Here is an 18,704-nt window from a genome sequence, read left to right as displayed (position 1 = left end):
CCCATAGGAGTTTCTTGCAGGTCCTCGAGGTGATGAGGTTGGTATAGAAAACATCAAAACGAGGTGATGGCAGCTAAGTTAAGAGAATCGTTGCCATATCCTCGGAAGAGATCACCCGACCAAGAGAGGCTAGCTCGCCTCGCACATCCTTCATCTTCGTGATGTGCTCCTTCATAGAAGAAGAATCATCAAGACCGAGCATCCGCAATTTCTTCTCCAGAGAGATCTTGTGGGCGAATGTCTTATGTTGGTAAAAAGACAAGCTTCTTCCACACTTCCGTTGCGGTGGTCAACCGGTGAACATGAACAAGAACAGAGTCGTGAAGACTCATAAAGAGAAAGGAATGGGTGCGAGAGTTGAGCTGATCCCACAAGGCTGCACGGTCCACAGAGGTCCCATCAGAAGAATCCATCGGGGGACGATCGATGGTTGAAGAAACAAGCTCCCATAGGTCAAATATGTCGAGGTTGCACTCCACTTTGCACGACTAGAGGAAGAAGTTGGAACCATCCAACTTGTCTTTCTTCGAAAAGGAAAGGAGTATGGGCACCTAAATCGAGGGAATCAAGGAAGGCATACGGACATTTGAAGCAGTCTTTGTCGATGGAACCTTCACGGTAGAGGGTACCCTTTGAGATGCATGGACGGAAGAAGGACAGGTACGAGGAGACTCCTCTGTCGTCGATCACGAAACTCTTGATAATCCCGTCTTCACTCAGAGGAATGATGAGAAAGAAGCTCATCCTCTAAGTCATCGAAGCTTGAAAACTGGTAAGACATCTTCCAAATCTGCAAACACCAAACAAAGTTTGTCGATGCCGAGGGATAACCACCAGAGGGGTCACTAGTCACTGATCAGACCGCCAAACACAAGAAACTAATGAAATGCAGTCGCCAGCAAGAAAAGGACCACCAGTGGTCGAGAACACCTCCAGAATAGCAAAACGCCAGTAGGAGTGTTGCCCAGCTGTAGATGAGGCCGCCTTGTTGGAAATGCAAACAGGAAGGAGAGGATGGTGACGTGGCAGCCATAGAAGGGGTTGCTTGAAGCAAACGCAATGTGGGAGACCATTAGGAATGACTGCCTTGCTGATGGTGAAGGTATGGCAGCAGTAGAAGAAGGGGATCTCTTCCGTGCTCTCAGTTTGGCGATGATACTATATGAGTGTGCAATGGAAGAAGAAACATGAACACACAGAGAGAAAGAGAGAAAGCAGGCAGTGAAGGAAGAAAATCTGCACTGACTGAGATGAATGCTGAATACAAAGCTGTGGACTGACCAGTCCCTGCATGCAGCCCGGAGCGTTAGTGAGGGCACCAAGTCAGGCTGGAAACAGTGGTAGCACCAATGCTGGAGTGGGAATAGAGGGAGAATGTACTGAAATCTGCAAGACAATGTTTGGGACTGATGGGGGGGACTGCTATATATAGCCCCCAGTCTCAAAACTGGCGCGGATTTGGCCTAAAACTTGCGGACTGCCCCATAATGTCCGACCATAGTTGCACTCGTATGTAGTACGAATTGGTTCATACTATACGGTTCGTACCGTACCGCACCGTACGAATTTGTACGATTCGTACAAAAAAACAAGTACTTTTTTGGGGGTTTTTTTTGGGCGTGGTTGTTGTTGGTGGTGGTTTGGGTTGTTGACTGCTGTTGTTGTGGTGGTGGTGGTGATTTTGTAGCCTTGATCAAACAACCAAGAAAGGGGGTGGAAGCTTGATTAGACTCCTCATACATCTTTTGTTATGATTTATCCTAGAGCCAAAGGCCATACATAAGGTATTCAAGCAGTTCCAAATGTTTCTAATTGATGTCCCATCATTTTTCACAATATGTAAGTGTCATCAATAAATAAATTTAGCACCATTTGAGAATCATCAAGTAGCTTAATCGTATTGATTTTACCTTTGTTCACAGCTCATTTTGCACCACCCAACCCAAAGCATTAGTACACATTGCTAATAAAACTAGGCCAGAGGATAGCTTGGCCTAATGTACCTTCTGAGAGTACAGGAATTAGTGAATGTACCATCGGTAGCTACTTTAGTCTTAGCAATGCCAAACAAAACCATAACAAAATTCATAAATCTTTTACTAAAACCTTTGGTGGTTTGTTTGGTAACTGTTGGTCTCATAGGTCATTTTGGCCTCTTGTAGACGTTAATAAAGCATCTCATGTCATTTCATCTCTCTCTCTCTCTCTCTCTCTCTCTCTCTCTCTCTCGCCTCTCCCTCTCTGTCAACCTTCTCTCTCATACTGGACCACGAGCTGAGCAAGTGGGCAGAGCAACACCAACACTGAGCAGCAGGACAAGCAGGGTTTAGGAGGGGGTTCTGCACCCTTGACCATATCCTCACACTAAGAGCCATCATAGAGGAGGGTAGAGCACATGGAAGACATTGTGTGTGGGGGAAACCCCCCCACTTAATGGACATTCTTCAGATTCCACAAATTGCGAGCGAGGTCTCCATCCCTATTATTGAATTGATCTTCCAGAATCACAAATTCCCCTTTCTAACCGCTAATAAAGCAATTACTAATGGTCCCGATATTACTATCAACGTCAGAACAGTCAGCTGTGCAACAATTTCTAGATTCATTATCTTTCCTTACTAATGTATTCAGAAATGTTTCTCAAGATTTTTTTGAATTAGAACCATTCTTTCCTTTTCTCTCACCCGTCTCTTCTATTAGGCTCACATGAGCCCTTCTGGACTAAATAGGATCCAATCTTGAAGACGGGTGTACTGCTGCTTTGTGGACTTCCACAAGGCCTTTGACACAGTCCCACGAGCGAGGCTCACGCAAAGACTACAGGAATTGGAGGTACCAACTGAAATGTGATGGGGGATACTGGCACTATACGAATCGGTAACGGGCTGAGTTCGGGCATCGGGAGGGCTGTCAAAGGAGATCACCAGCACCATCGGAGTCAAGCAGGGATGCCCACTCTCACCCACCCTATTTGGCCTCTACATTGATGAGATCTAAGAGTACATAGATAGATTGGGCGAGGAGGGATCGAGCTTGGGAGGGACACTGATACCTATCTTACTATATGCGGACGACATAGTCCTCATCTCCAGCACACCCGAAGGGCTACAGCGCCAACTGGACGCACTACAGGCCTTCTGCCAAGACAAAGACCTAACTGTGAATCTGGGGAAAACCAAGGTCATGGTGTTCAACACGTCAACCCAATGGCTCCGACGGTCGGTACCTCCCTTCACATACGGCGGAGAAACCGTGGACGTGGTCCAAAGATACGTCTATCTGGGGATTACATTCTCTGGACCGAGATTTACCCTGAGAAAAGCCGCAAAAGATAGACTAATCCGAGGCTATGCAGCCCTCGGGTCAATGGAGAACCAATGTGCCCGCATACAGTTCCAGGAACCCCGGACAAAGCTCTGGCTTTTTGACACCTTGGTCACACCAGCCCTCCTGTACGGGACTCCCATATGGGGGTCCAATCTCTACCACACGCGGAGGGCCCCACAGGATCAGCCACTGCCTAAGGAGGAGGCCACCTATGAGGGATGGGAGCAGATGGAGAGACCCTTAATACTTATGATCTCACGGATGATCCGAAGCAAGCCCTCCGTACCACACGAGATCATCCGCGCAAAGCTGGGGGCACCGCCTCTCGTGGCCGAGGCCCTCTTCTAGACCGTGATCTTCTTGCGCCGAATATGGGACTTGCCCTGGCATCGGTACCTCAGACTCGCCCTGAAGTCATCCAAACAGCTAGCAACACAAGGGGACACTGAGTGCTGGTATGCCCGAATAGAGACCTGGCTACGGCTCCATGGCCTGCACATGGACCACCTCCCCCCACTACAATACAGCCTAGACTGCCCACACCTGGAGCTCAGCCGAGAGGAGGTGAATCGCATCACCAGAATGGATATCATCCAGACAGACACCGCCAGGACATGGGTGACCCCCACGTCGGAACTAGGAACCAAGAAGGCTTTCTACCGAGAACACTTCCTGCATATCTCCGCGGACGGCTTCATCACCCGCCCAAGCTACATGGACACACACCTGTCTCACGGGGTCAGAAGTGCCATTGGACAGATCTGCACGTCCTCACACCAACTACGGGTCGAAACGGGCAGATACGGGGCCAACCCCCTCCCCCCAGAAGATCGAATCTGTCAGCTCTGCCATCTCGAGCCAGAGACAGAGGAACACTATATCTGTAGATGCCCAGTGTACTACGAAATCCGGGGACGCTTCCATTGTCTATTCAGTGAAGGATTCAGACCACTCTCCAAGGTGATGGAATTCAAAGACCAGAGATGCCTGGGGCTCTTTCTATTGGAAATACGACGCCACAGAGACCACCTCCTACGAACCACGGAGCAAAAACAAGGAGCCACCAACCAACGCACACTCAACGACTTCTACCAAATACCAGCTACCCTCCCCACCACCGAGCCTCCACCAGCCCAACCGGCCTCCCCACCCCCAGGGACCACCTCAGAAATAGCCACAGCGAGAGGTAAAGCCCGGCGCCCACGCCCCGCCGGTACCCGTCCTCGTAGAAGACACTGGTCGAAGATACAAGGGATACTACGCCGCCATCGGAGGGCCCTGCCCCGCCGCTTTAGCCTCTCCATGCTAGACCGACCCATGCGGGACATCTTAGGATGAACACCCCAGGAGCAGTTCCACACTGCACTGGGAGTACCTCTAGATTGTATCTAGTCCAGATATCATTTTGTACCTACTCAATTTAGTTCAACATAGCATAAACGTTAGCTTCACTGGGACTTTTGAAATCTCCTAGACATTTGTATGCAACATTTTGGTCTCATAGGCCAACTTGGCCTGTTGTAGACGTTAATATAACTTTCTTTCTTTCTTTCTTCTTTCTCAAGCATACATGCCTCTTATTTGTATGATCATTCATGTATGATGTATCCACTTCTATGTATGTACTTGTAAGTTGTAGCGCATGTTGCGCATGCGGCATATGCCATAGAGGTTTTGGCATGTTATCCTCAAGTATTCATCTTATGTACTCCAATAGCATTGCTATTTAGACTTTAAACATCTGTTCTATCATCTATAGTTCGAAATAACGAAGTTAAATTTTTTTGGTACTAATATCGTGAAAGATGAGACAGAAAAACGATGAAACCAAAACGATGAAACTTCTCTAAGCACGAGTGATTCTTCTCCTCCCAACCACGCCTAGATAAGTGCTGGCACCTCTCCCCCGTTTCCTCTGCCAGCCGTCCACTTTTCTTGAGTCCTACTATTCTTGGACTCTCTTACTCTCTAGGCTCCCCTTAAACCCGTTCGGGCGCCAAAGAGCCCGGACGGTCATTCTCGTGCATGTTCCCCTAGATTTACCTTAATGTCACATTAAATGTCACTTTAATGTCACATTCCATATTTGTGACCTTAACGTGACATTAAATGTCACTTTTAATGTCACATTAATGTCACATTTCCTTCCCCTTAAGAATCAGTTTCGTCCTCGAAAACGATACTTGGAAGATCTAACTGTAAATCGGGAAACCTTTTCTTTAAAGTACTTACTCGCTCCCATGTTGAGCTTTCTTCTGAACAATCTTTCCACTTAACCAAACATTCCTGATAAATAGTATTCCTTGTTCGTCGATTACGAACATTTAATATTTTTTCTGGTTCATGTGGATTAGATTGGTCATTGAATAGCTCCTCAATATCATCATTTAAGATTAGATTATCCAAATCACCCAGCTTCTTCCTTAATTTACTTACATGAAAAACTGGATGTATTTTACTACCAGCAGGTAGTTGGAGCTTGTAAGCCAATTCTTCCACCTTTTTAAGTATTATGAAAGGACCACAATACCTTGGTGAAAGCTTTGGACATTGTCCCTTTTTCATAGTTTTAGTTTGTTCAGGCACCTGAAGATAGACCAATTCTCCTTCTTCAAAGGAGATGTCTCTTCGGTGAGGATCTGCATATGCTCTAGCTCGATTTTGAGCTTTTTTAATATTTTCTTAAGCAAATTTTAACATACTATTCATATCCTCCAAAAAGTCTTTAGTTGCCTGAACCTTTTCCTTATGCAGTCCTACTGCAAAAGGAGCTCTGGGCTGAAACCCATACATTAACATAAATGGACTATATCCAGTGGAAGAGTGCTTGGCACTGTTATATGCAAACTCTGCTATCGGTAAATACTCTTCCCAATTAGTTTGCCTTTTATTTACATATGCCCTAAGCATATCTTCAAGAATTTGGTTAACCCTTTCAGTTTGCCCATCTGTTTGCGGATGATCCGCCGTACTCATGCTAAGTTTAGTATCCAATTTCCTAAATACCGCACGCCAAAAATGGCTATCAAATTTTCTATCCGGATCAGAAACTATATTTGCCGGAAGGCCATACAATCGATATATGTTCTCTACGAACAATCTAGCCAATTCTGGTGTTTTAACATCAGTTGAAGTTGGAATGAACCTAGCCATTTTGGTTAACCTATCCACAATCACCCACACAGAGTCGTGCCCCCTCTGTGTTCTAGGTAAAGCAACAATAAAGTCCATGGAGATACTCTCCCATTTTCCCGAAGGAATTTCTAGTGGATGGAGAAGTCCTCCCATTTTCAGTCTTTCAGCTTTATTAACCTGGCATTTATTACATTTGACCACATAGTCAAGGACGTCCTTATTCATTCCAGGCCAATAGAATTGCCTTTTAATAAGACTATAAGTCTTATTAACTCTTGGATGTCCCGCGCTAGGGGTATCATGACACTCAAAGAGTATCTGGCGCCTTATTTCTGTATCTTTTGGGACACATACCCTACCCTTGTAGAGTAAATAACCATTATCAATGGTAAAATTCTTCCACTTGAATCCAGTTTGAGCAACCCCTGATGCTCCATTTCCTTGTTGAACATCCTCAGATATTCCTTCCTCAGTAGAAGCACTTTCATTTGGATCCCCATTTTTTATTGCTTCCCATATGTTGGAATATGCCGGATCAACCTGGCATTTCCCTTTTAAAGATTCAAGCAAATTGGAAGTGAACTGAGTAAAACTCAATTCATTAATGATGGGCATTCTGCTGAGTGCATCAGCTACTATATTATACTTTCCTTTTCTATATCTTATCTCATAGTCGAACTCTTGGAGGAGTTCGGCCCATCTGGCTTTACGCCCGTGTAAATCCGGTTGATCATTAAGCCACTTAATGCTTTCATGATCCGATAAAATCAAGAGTTTGGCACCATACAAATAGTGCCTCCATTTCTTCATTGCATGTACTATTGTATACAGCTCCCTCTCATAAACAGAATAATTCTGTTTTGCACGGTCTGATTTCTTGCTTTCAAAAGCAACTGGTCGATCTTCTTGTAATAAGACCGCGCCTATTGCCTTATCACTGGCATCAGCTTCAACCACAAATGGTTTATTGGGATCCACTATTAATAATACTGGAGCTGTAGCAATAGCTACCTTAAGTTTTTGAAAACTTTCATTTTGGTCTGTTCCCCAATTAAAACTTTTTCCTTTCCCTTTAAGTTGGTCTGTCATTGGAACAGCTATTTTGGCATAATCTCGAATGAATCTACGATAAAATCCAGATAAACCTAGGAAGATCTGCAGCTCTTCCAGGTTCCTTGGAGGTGGCCATTCAATAATTGCCCTTACTTTTGCTGGATCCATGTTGATTCTCTCTTTTGAGATAATATGTCCCAAATATTTGATCTCTTGTGCAAAGAATTCACATTTAGTTTTCTTTGCATAAAGGGAATGCGTTCTTAACAGTTGGAATACTAATTGTAAGTGTTCCAAATGTTCTTCTCTTGATTTACTAAAGATCAAGATATCATCCAAGAAGACTACTACAAAATGTCCGAGATAGGGCTGTAAAACACTATTCATCAGCTTCATAAAGGTAGCTGGTGCATTAGTGAGGCCAAAAGGCATCACCAAAAAATCATAATGCCCGTATCTAGTACGAAATGCGGTCTTGGAAACATCTTGTGCCTTAATTCTTACTTGGTGATAACCTGATCTTAAATCTATCTTTGTGAAGAATTTTGCCCCTTGTAATTGATCAAAAAGATCTTCCATTCTGGGTATAGGAAATTTATTCTTCACCGTTATTTTATTAAGTGCTCTATAGTCAACACAAGTCGCATAGAACCATCTTTTTTCTTTACCAATAAAATTGGTGAAGCCCAAGGTGAATTAATGGGTTGAATAAACCCTTTATCCAGGTAATCCTTAATTTGTCTTTCAATTTCTTGATGCTGTGTTTCACTTAACCTATATGGTGGTTTAGAAATAGGATGTATATCCTTATTTATATCAATTGGGTGATTTATATCACCCCTATCTGGTGGAAGGCCACTTGGTAAATCAGAAGGAAACACATCTTTAAAATCATCTAACAAACTACTTAATTTATTATTAACATTCAACTCATAAACATAAGAAAATTGTTGCTTTATATTACAGAAAGTAAAAATGTTCTGTACAGGAAGAGACCATAACATATATACCTCACAAACTTCCTTCTTTATCAGCTTCTGAACTTCAGTAGAACACAGCAAAGGATTATCAGATACTTCATGTTCACCTTGAACGACAAAAGCCTTACCATCCCTTTCAAATTCCAGTGTATTATAATGGTAACTACGTTTTAAGGATGGTTCCAATCCCCATAGCCACTCCCTCCCTAGAGCAATATCAGCTCTTTCCATGTTCATAATTTGGAAATCAAGTTTATCTTTATATCCTTGAATCTCAATTTCCAAATTGGATACCATTGTATCCCATATTTTATTGTCTTGGCCTTGCATCATACACTTATGTTGTACATCCATGTGCAAGACCTCTAAAGATTTGTACTTTTCATGGCCCTTTAATTCTAAGGTCTGCACTACATGGATTTGTTTGTCTTTTCCCTTGCCCTTGTCCTTATCCTTTCCTTTGTCTTCCCTCTTTTTCTTTTGAGGGCAATTCCAAGCAGCATGGTTAGGGGATAGACAATTGAAACACAACTTTTCTTTTTTGGCCTTATCAAAGTCATCAGGACTTAACTTTGGCCTCATATATGGTTTCTTTTCAAAAGGTTGTTTTTTACCCTTAAAGAATGGCATTTTCCTTTTAAATTTGCCCACAAATTTTGAGGTTTCCAATTCCTTAGACTTGGGCTCCGTATCAGTGAGACTAGTGAGTGTACCTGGACGCATACTATCTTCATGAATTAATGCAAATTTAATTGCCTCTTCCAGCGTCTTAGGTAAACTCCGTTTTACTTCCTTTTTACAGGCTTTATCTAGTCCCCTAATGAATCCTCTTGTTTTTTGGAATTCATCTATTCCTTCCAATTTGAGGATTATCTCACGATATTCCTCCAGATATGTCAGCAGGGGTCTTTCCTTTTGTCTGACATAATCCCAATCTTCCCAATTTCTTTCCATTTCATTTTCAGGAAGAAATTCTTTCAAAAAGACGGATTTAAATTGAGCCCAAGTTTTAGGTATTTTATTCGTCTCCTTTAAAGTTCGCCACCACTTATATGCTTTGGGCCCCAAAGTTAAACTAGCCTCCAGTGCTTGGAGATGTGGTGGGGTATTTTTTAGTTTATGTAAATCTTCCCATTTTTGGAGGAAATTAAAGATTGTGTCTTTATTCCTATCTTTTTCCTCCCCGTAAAATTGAGGTGGTTTCATATCCTTTAGAACTGGATTATCCCTCAATTTATGGTAAGGTTGGGGTTCCTTAGGATCTCGCAAAGTCACATCTAAATCTTTCGATGAAGATGGGACATCCGAGGTTTCTATCTTATTTTTATCTCTTTCCAGCAATAAAGTTAATTGAGATTTTATTTCAGTGAGTGTTTGAGTTAAAAATTCCATTTGAACCCCCTGAGCTTGCACACGAGCAGTAAGATCATCAAATTGCTCGTGTAGCAAAAAATTCTTCCCACTGTTCTTCTTGCATTTTTGGTTCTTGGAGATCTACCATAGGGTGGTCCCCAGAACTAGAACCTTCCATTACTTTCTCTTTCCCTTTTTCTGCCATTAATACACTGGAATTGGAAAGCAAAGATAAGAAATTTGCATACAAAGTAAAGTACTTCCTTGGTTTTAATGGCAGGCAGTGGCTGTTGATTTGGAAAGAAACCCGAAGAGTAAGGAACAGATTTTATCTTCCTGGACAAAGTCGGTCACGCAGAAAATGGAGGTTCTTTGCAGAACGACTAGTATTCAGCTCCCTTCTTTAATAATCACGCAGACCATCAATGTCCTTTTCCTGAATTTACTTTCTGCTGAACCTGTACTTGTGATATAAATATAGTCGAGGCTGAAAAGAAGAATTCCGAACACGCAGTCGACTGATCAAACATGTATCAGAAAATAATTCCAAGTTCAGCCCGTGAAAAAGAGAAGGATGTGTGTTTTGTTGGTGTGTTCATAGGCGTGGCCAGGATTCGGTGGCTCACGATCAGCTTACGCGTTTTTCAAACAGGCGTGAAAAAGTGGCTGCCCTTTGATACGTTACGTGACCAAATTTACACGTCACGTCAAGTTTTTTCGTGACGTGTCGCCTAATCGTTTGACCAGCAGCTTACGGGTCCACCGACTGTCGACTAAATGGATAGCGGGGCACTTGACGTTTGACCAACGGCTTTACGGGTCCGTCGACTGTCGATTGAACAGATCGCGGGGCACTTGAAAATCCGTCACTACCCTTTGGTTGAAGATCTCCAGGAATCCTCACGGCTCTGATACCAATGAAAGATGAGACAGAAAAACGATGAAACCAAAACGATGAAACTTCTCTAAGCACGAGTGATTCTTCTCCTCCCAACCACGCCTAGATAAGTGCTGGCACCTCTCCCCCGTTTCCTCTGCCAGCCGTCCACTTTTCTTGAGTCCTACTATTCTTGGACTCTCTTACTCTCTAGGCTCCCCTTAACCCCGTTCGGGCGCCAAAGAGCCCGGACGGTCATTCTCGTGCATGTTCCCCTAGATTTACCTTAATGTCACATTAAATGTCACTTTAATGTCACATTCCATATTTGTGACCTTAACGTGACATTAAATGTCACTTTTAATGTCACATTAATGTCACATATCGTACCGTACCTTATAAAATCTTAAGGTACCATTCAATACTGTATTTTATCGTACTGTACCGTACCGTACTTTTCGTACCTGACAACTATGTGTCCGACCTGCCCATAAAATGGACCAATTGTCTACACCCAAGAGCTAACCGACTAGCCAAGACAAGCTAACACTTGTGGGTGTAAGGTACAATGCTAAAGGGTGGCCTGCTCACTAAGGATGTATGAGGGTGTAGAGTGGTATACCTTTGAGTGTCTAGTGATGGCCTAAAATGTTAATGTGCATCAAAGACAATGTGTGCTAAGATTGGGTAAGCTATTGTTGGTCTAAAGTAAGGGTAAAGTGATGTGCATCTAAATGTGAAGTGAATGTGGAAGGGAAGGGAGGGAAATGTGAAGGTGAATGGGAAGCACCAAACTAATGTTCAAATGAATTAGAGGATGAAGGATTACCTTGTGAAACATATCCAAATATAGAGTTTTTTTCAAAACCATGTTGGTACTGATTTGAGTCTCCATGGCGACTTATAGTTGGTTACTACATAATAGAAGGAGCAATATAGACAAAATCAAACTCACATAAAAATGGATTGTACAAACTTGTTGCTGGTCTTGATTGTGAAGAGCTTGAACTTTCAGTTGTGTCTCGAGTGGATAGTCTTAATTGAAAGGTGGTCAGTCTCGTTAGTGGAGTGCTCCAATTGAGATGTACCTTGTGAAGGAATGTGTGATAAAGGAGAGATGGGCTGTTGTGAATGATCCCTAAAAGAAAAGTTAGTAGATGGAGCATTGAGAGAGAGAGAGAAGAGAACTAGGAAGTGAACAAATCAATGCTGGAAATGAAGGAGAGAATGTATAGAATGCTCAAGGGCAGAATTGTCCAATAGTTGGTGGATCTTATGGGAGCGGGCTGAGGGAGTAGTTGGAGAGTGATATCCATTGGAGATGGATGTTGAGTGTTGTAACCACGAAGTGGAGCTGAGAGAGTGTTGAATATTAAAGGGTGTAGGTTGGTCACAAAACACATCAGTTTGGAGGTTGGAAATGGGTAAACACAATAGTGTACCACTGATCAGAGGTTGAAATGTCTAGTCACCTAGATAGTAGGCAGTAGGGTGATAGTTGAGGATGGTATATTGGATGCTGAATGGGCTTGCACTGATGACAATGCCAGCTGGTTGATGCACAAGAGATGGCTAAACAACAAGGCACCCTATAGAATGTAGTTGTCTGGGGTTGTAGGAGCAATCACCAATAGTTGGACAAGTGCGAGGGGCTGATGATGACATGGCAGCAATCTTCAAAGGCTGGACAACCACTAAAGGAGGTGCTAAAGGTGGAAACTTGTGAAACAAGGACGGGTTGAATGGTGGGCAGCTGGTCTATTTATAGATGTAGAAGGATATTCCCAAAGTAGGTCTTGCTTATAGGTAGTAGAAACTCTTTAGGACGATGCACAATTTAACAAAACTTTTGGTAATTTATATGGTTTGGGGCTGTTTTAAAGAGCTAATCAGTTTGTGATGCATTTTTAGCTCAACAGATGTATCATAGTCTGAAGGATTATAGAGCATTGAAAGGAACACAAGACTTGATCTTGGTATGGGTACACAACATGGGCAGCATGTTGAGAATGTTGGATTTGTTCAAGAGACAGGACCTTTGAGGCCTCTGTTGATTGATGATCAACAAAAAGAACAGGATTATTATCATGAGGACATGTATTTTTGAAACCACACTAAACTTGTAGATTAATTTCTAATCACATGGTTAAGTAAATGTTCCACATGTGAGGTGTAATTGGGGTTAGAGTAAATTTATGAGCCTGGGACTCCAGGAAATCACGGGATGTCAAAGGCAAAAGTTGCTGTAAGTTATGCCGCACAGGTACTTGGTGGTATTTGGTGGTAGTTGTTGGCCTAGGCCATTCATTTGGCCATAAGTGTCAGTCGGTGACACTAGAGAAGGGGGGTCTAATGGTACCTAACATCAATCTGATGGTCAAAGATGGTGTAAAGACACTCGAGAATGGAAATTGCCTAGTCAATTTAATTATTGGCCAATTAGATTATTTTTCAAGGCACGGAAATAATTATTAGATTAATTTTTAATATTTAAAGATTGAAAATTACTATTTAATTATAAATAATGTTGAAAAAACCATTTGGAAAGGTTGCCTCTTACAAAAAATGCCCATGCAAGTTTGAAAAACGTCTTTAGAGGTTTGCATTTTAGTTCATTCAGCCTGCAAGAGAGAGGGAGGAGATGTTGGTTTGATTTGTAGCCATTGGAGAACCTTTTGAGGTAGCCAGGGGTAGGAAAAGACCAATCAATAGCATGTGACAATATCTATAGGTTGTTGAGACAAGGCAATAACAATAAATGACCGATTTTCTTTAGTTCTTTGTATCTACAAGTTGTTGAGATAGGGCAACAACAATAAATGGCTGATTTTCGTCAGCTCTTCGCGAAGAAAGTTTGAATTTTCTCTCTTCTCAACATTCTCTCTTATTTCCGAGCCTTTTTATAGCCTTTTTGAAAAGTTTTAGCATTGAGTTCACCAGAGGCTAAGATTACATGTCCTTGAGACAAAGATTACATTAAAATTACATGTCTCTTATTGGCTAAACATTAAAATTACATGTCCTTGAGACAAAGATTGTTAAAGACAATAATTATGTGATGTATTTTATGTGGGGAGTTGTTCGATTTTTCTCATGAATTTAACATCACCATACATAATCAACCAAAGTTATCAAACTTTTTACAAATGCTCCCAAACCATCCCATCCCTCTTGTAAGGGTTTGGGCTTTGTAGCTATACCATGGTGTTGAAGATAGAAACACGTATATAGGAAGTAGTAGTGACTCTGAGCTCTGCTTGGTTTCCACTCTACATGTGATTTCCTATACTCATTGGTGCATCCTCACATGTGTAGCATCACGAGGGTATAGTCTTGAGATGTGCTTCAATGTTGTATCTTTCGATATCATGAATACAAAGATTGCTTATTGATATATTCAAAGCAACTCTAGTGCAAAGCATACTAGCTTGAGAGGGGAGCAAACTCACGGACGCGGAGGAGATCCTACCATGACACGTCTCGCAACGCGACGCGATGACCTTGGCATGATACGATGCGACACGACACGACACGACACAATGCGATATGACATGGCGTGACCCCTCGAGGCGCGTTACCTAGTGAAAATTGGAAGAGAATCTGATGTGCCAACAAAGTTGAGAGGAAGTCGTGGCGTGATAGGGATGCGTGGCATACCATTCAAAAATGCCTTGGAGAGAGTTGAAGCTGTGGGAGAACACTTTCTTTGAAGAGAAAGACGAGCTATGTCATTGGCTTAAAATCACATACAAGAAGAAAGAGTTGCGACTCAAACTAATTGAGCAGACAAAAAAGACCATCAAAGTGCTAAGGAAGACCCACAAACGAATAGATGTGCTACGCAATCTCGAAGAGAAGGTTGAAGAGGTGGATGAAGACGTGGAGGAGGTTGACTACTAGTTGATCATGGTGTGAGAGAGAGCTAGGCTATGGCAAGTGAAGATGGCCCGAGACCTCGACACAAAGCTGCAAGAGGAAATCATGTTGAGGTGGAATTGGGAGATTGCTTGTGGATTTGAAGGAGCCAAAGAGAGGGCCAAACCATACTTGAAGTAGATCAGAGCCGAAAGCATCCCTTGGAACAACTCGTCCCCAACAAGGAGCTGATGACTACTACCCCTACTACGACCCTGAAGACTAGTACCAAGAAGGCTACCTCGAAGACCAATACCTCTACAACGAATACCCTTTTGAAGGAGACGAATGCTATTACCTTGAAGATTTTCCCATCGACCACCACCCAGAAGGAGAATGCCTCTACACTGACTACCCCTATCTCGGAGAATGCCAACTCGAAGAAGTTCCAGAAAAGAAAGAAATGATGGAACAGTATGTGAAGGGAGAAGGATGGAGAATGGATATGCGGTTAAATGTAGAAAGCATTATGATGGAGTTAGGATATGGAAAAGAAGATGAAGCAAGGTGAACATGTTAGAAAGATGAACCCTTGCACCCTCAGGTTGGAGCCTAGTTGAAAGAAGAACCAATGTTAGAAGAAATAGAGCTTGAGAAGAGGGAGGATGAGCTCCATTATGATCTTGGAACACTTCCACCTGTTGAGATCGAGGGTGAGGCCCATTGGGCGCCCTCTTGTGAGGCATGGGATGCCTTTGATGAAGAGGATGATGAAAAAATAGATGAGGAGATAGACTTAGAAGATGAGAATGGAAGGGCGAAAGTACCTTGGGCAAGGCACTTGTTACATGGAGCCAACACTTCTACCTTAGATGATGACATAGGTGGAGGAAAAGAAAGAAGTGAAGAGTTAGAAGAGAAGAAAGAAGAAAAGGGAGAGCATGAGCTTCGCCCAAATCTTGGAACACCTCTATCTCAACAACCCAAAGAAGAAGCAAAGGGCGAGGAGGAGCTTAACCTAGATCTTGAAACACCTCGATCCTGACAAACCCAACCCCAATAACCAACCAAATCCACAAAGCGCAATGATGATTGGCTAGGAAGAGAGTTGAAGGTGAGAATCATACAAATATGGGTTGAGATAGAAGATGATGATAGGAAAGAAGAAGGAAAAGACTTATTACATGTAGCCATAGAGAAGATCAAGAAAAAGATGAAACAATAAAAGAGAAGAAAAGATATAGAAGAACAAGTAGAGTTAGCTAGGAAGAAGCTAGAAGAGAAAGAAACTAGAGTAAGATATGAGGAATCAAGTAGAAGAAAACAAGAAGAAGAAAGTTAGGAAAAAGATTGAGCAAGTAGAAAGAGGCAGAGGAAGTAAGTTAGAAAAACCAGTATGGAGAGCTAGAAAGTTGAAGGAAGAAGAAGAGCAAACAATAGACCTAGGCGAAGTTGGTCGAAAAGACAAAAGATGGAGAGAGAGAGGAGAATGAGAATGAGAAGCAAAAGAAGGTGAAACCAAACGCCAAGAGACGGAGACAAGCTGCTAGAGCCAAGATGAGAGCAGAGAACGAAGATGCCTCCAAAACCCCCTAAGCTAAAATTGTGGCTAAGGACAAAGCAAACCAAGCTTTTGATCCAAGGCCACATCCCATCCTAGCCAACTTGAATCAAAGTAGAAACCAAGTGCACTTCAGCAATGGAGTCATTGGCTACACCTTTGAGCCCGAAGAGGTAAACCCTTATGAGCTTGGATAGAATGAGTTAGAGGACAAAGCCTCAAAGAAGGGAGAGCATGAGGGATTGCTTGCAATATGGTCCAATCAAGGTAACTTAGTGCCATGGAAGGGAACCTTGCTAGTTGAGTCTTGGAGAATCCTCCAACTCTCTCTTAAGGTGAATGTCTCTGGACTATGGAACCCATTGGGACCATACTCAATGTTGGTAAAGATTGAGATCTTGGCATTTAGGTTGTTGCCTCAAAGAAGGGAGAGCATGAGGGACTGCTTGCAATATGGTCCAATCAAGGTAACTTAGTGCCATGGAAGGGAACCTTGCTAGTTGAGTCTTGGAGAATCCTCCAACTCTCTCTTAAGGTGAATGTCTCTGGACTATGGAACTTGTTGGGACCATACTCAATGTTGGTAAAGATTGAGATCTTGGCATTTAGGCCACAAGCAGTGCAAGGAGTTGCCATCTTGATCCTATGGGTCCGTGACACACCAAGCATCATAAATATGGGCGTACCCTAAGAGCTTCAAAGATACCTCTACTTCCGCAAATCAAAATTTGGTCTATGTATGATGACTTAGTTCATTCCCCTCCAAGAACTTCAACTCCAAATGTGGCTAAGAAGAGCCAAAGAGGTGCCATATGCCAAGATCGCACCTTCCGTGCAAGAAGACAAGCTGAATTGACCGGTTTGTCTAAGTTCAAGACAAGCGAGAAAGATTTGGCAAGGAGGGCAAGGAAAACAGCCCAAGTTCTTGACTTGGCAATGAGGGCAAAGCGTACTGGGAAACAAACCAAGAGACCCAAGTCCCCAAGGCCCAAGGCGATGGCACGAAGAAAGGGAGGGACAACACAAGGAGCAACACATGGATTGCCTCCCTTAAGGCCTGACACAACATGGCTACAATTGCGCCACCATGCCTTGACCCCAGCAGCGTGACAACTTGGGATTGCGCCTACAAAGCTTGGCATGCAAAGCTATAAGCGCCAAGCCACATCCAGTTAGGACTATGAAGCCTCCACTCCTCAAATGTAATTGAGTCGAGGGTGGATTGGAATGCAAAAGAATAAAAAGAGCCAAGTCTAGATGGGTAGACCCTAGCCAGCTTGATAGAATAAGTTGTGTTAAGACCCCTAAGTTGTAGTGCGGTAGACATTGACCAGCTTGATAGCATGAGCTGTGTTAAGACCCCCAAAATGAGTCAAGAAAACCACCCTTAGATTGCCGAGGACAACAATCCATTAAGCGGGGGTGAGTGTAAGGGTATGGGTTTTGTAGCTATACCATGGTGTTGGAGCCAGAAACACCTATATTGGGAGTAGTAGTGACTTTGAGCTTTGCTTGGTGGCCACTCTACATATGATTCCCTATACTTAGTGGTGAACCCTCACATGTGCGGCGTCACGAGGGTGTAGTCGTGAGATGTGCCTTAATGTTGTATCTTTCGATATCATGAATACAAAGATTGCTTATTGATATATCTTGTGTGCCATTCCGTTGTGCCTTCTTGTGCCTCATGACATGTTATGACTTGGAAGTCCCCTGAAGGTCCGTAAAAATCCCATGTAGGTCCGTATTAAAAAACCATCAACCGCTAGTGATGTGATAGATTATGGAATTTGGTGGGGAGAGACATAATTTGTTACTTTTGTCAGAAAGGCTAGGCGGAATGGGAGAAAGTGCCTACCATTGACCCGAGAGGATACCCTTTGAGATTGTCTATGGGCACCCAAGGATTGATACTTTCAACAAAACCTTGGAGACATCTATGGGGAACTCAAGTGGTAGACATTTATTGGTTATTGAAGCAGGTTTGAGCACAACAACAAACAAATGAAGCTGATAAACGGTGTGAGTTGATTTTCCACAAGGTCAATGGTATCTCAAGATTCACAAGTATTACTTTGAAGCAGTTCAGGAGTTTCCACCAGAGCTAGCACCTTGAAAGAGGGGCATTATTGCATTTCTAAGAAGCTAACGATGTGACTTATGAGTTGAAATGACTCTCTAGTTTGAAGTTGTTCCATGTTAATAATCTTACTCCATACCATGCTCCAAACCTGGACCACAAGGAGCTGGTGTCAACAAATACTGACAGACTTTAGAAGTTGGTAGGTATTACTTCATCTTTACAAGAGGAGCATATGAATGTAGTAGTAGATGCTGTGTTCAAAAACTAAGGTTGCTATTCTAGTTACAACTACCGATATACTGAAACTTAATCAGACCTTTTGCAATTTCTGATGGTATCAATAAGAAGCAATATACCAACAACTTAATTCTTTCATACTTGAACCAATTTAATGTGTGTTCTCAGTGGTTGCTTTAAAGGAGTTGTGAGAGGTGATGCTATTGATTTATCATATTTTCATCCTGATTTAGGCTGTGTTTG

The 18,704-nt window shown here is 42.7% G+C and overlaps 2 protein-coding genes across 5 annotated transcripts in view; both read left to right on the top strand.

Annotated features, from left to right (window-relative positions):
• Positions 1-18,704, top strand: part of LIG1 (DNA ligase 1) — a 54,332-nt gene that overhangs the window by 19,888 nt on the left and 15,740 nt on the right. The window lies entirely within an intron of this gene.
• On the top strand, positions 3,826-18,652 carry LOC148033818 (uncharacterized). The gene is made up of 2 exons (XM_087682256.1): positions 3,826-4,513; positions 18,630-18,652. The coding sequence occupies exons 1-2, from the start codon at positions 3,826-3,828 to the stop codon at positions 18,650-18,652; spliced, it is 711 nt and encodes a 236-aa protein (XP_087538382.1).

This window comes from Lygodium microphyllum, chromosome 7, assembly GCF_053477565.2.
Source record: "Lygodium microphyllum isolate KBCC chromosome 7, Lygodium_microphyllum_v1.1.10, whole genome shotgun sequence".
Taxonomy (NCBI): Eukaryota; Viridiplantae; Streptophyta; class Polypodiopsida; order Schizaeales; family Lygodiaceae; genus Lygodium; species Lygodium microphyllum.
Note: the sequence above shows the minus strand (reverse complement) of the source record. Positions and strands in the feature narration are given on the sequence as shown.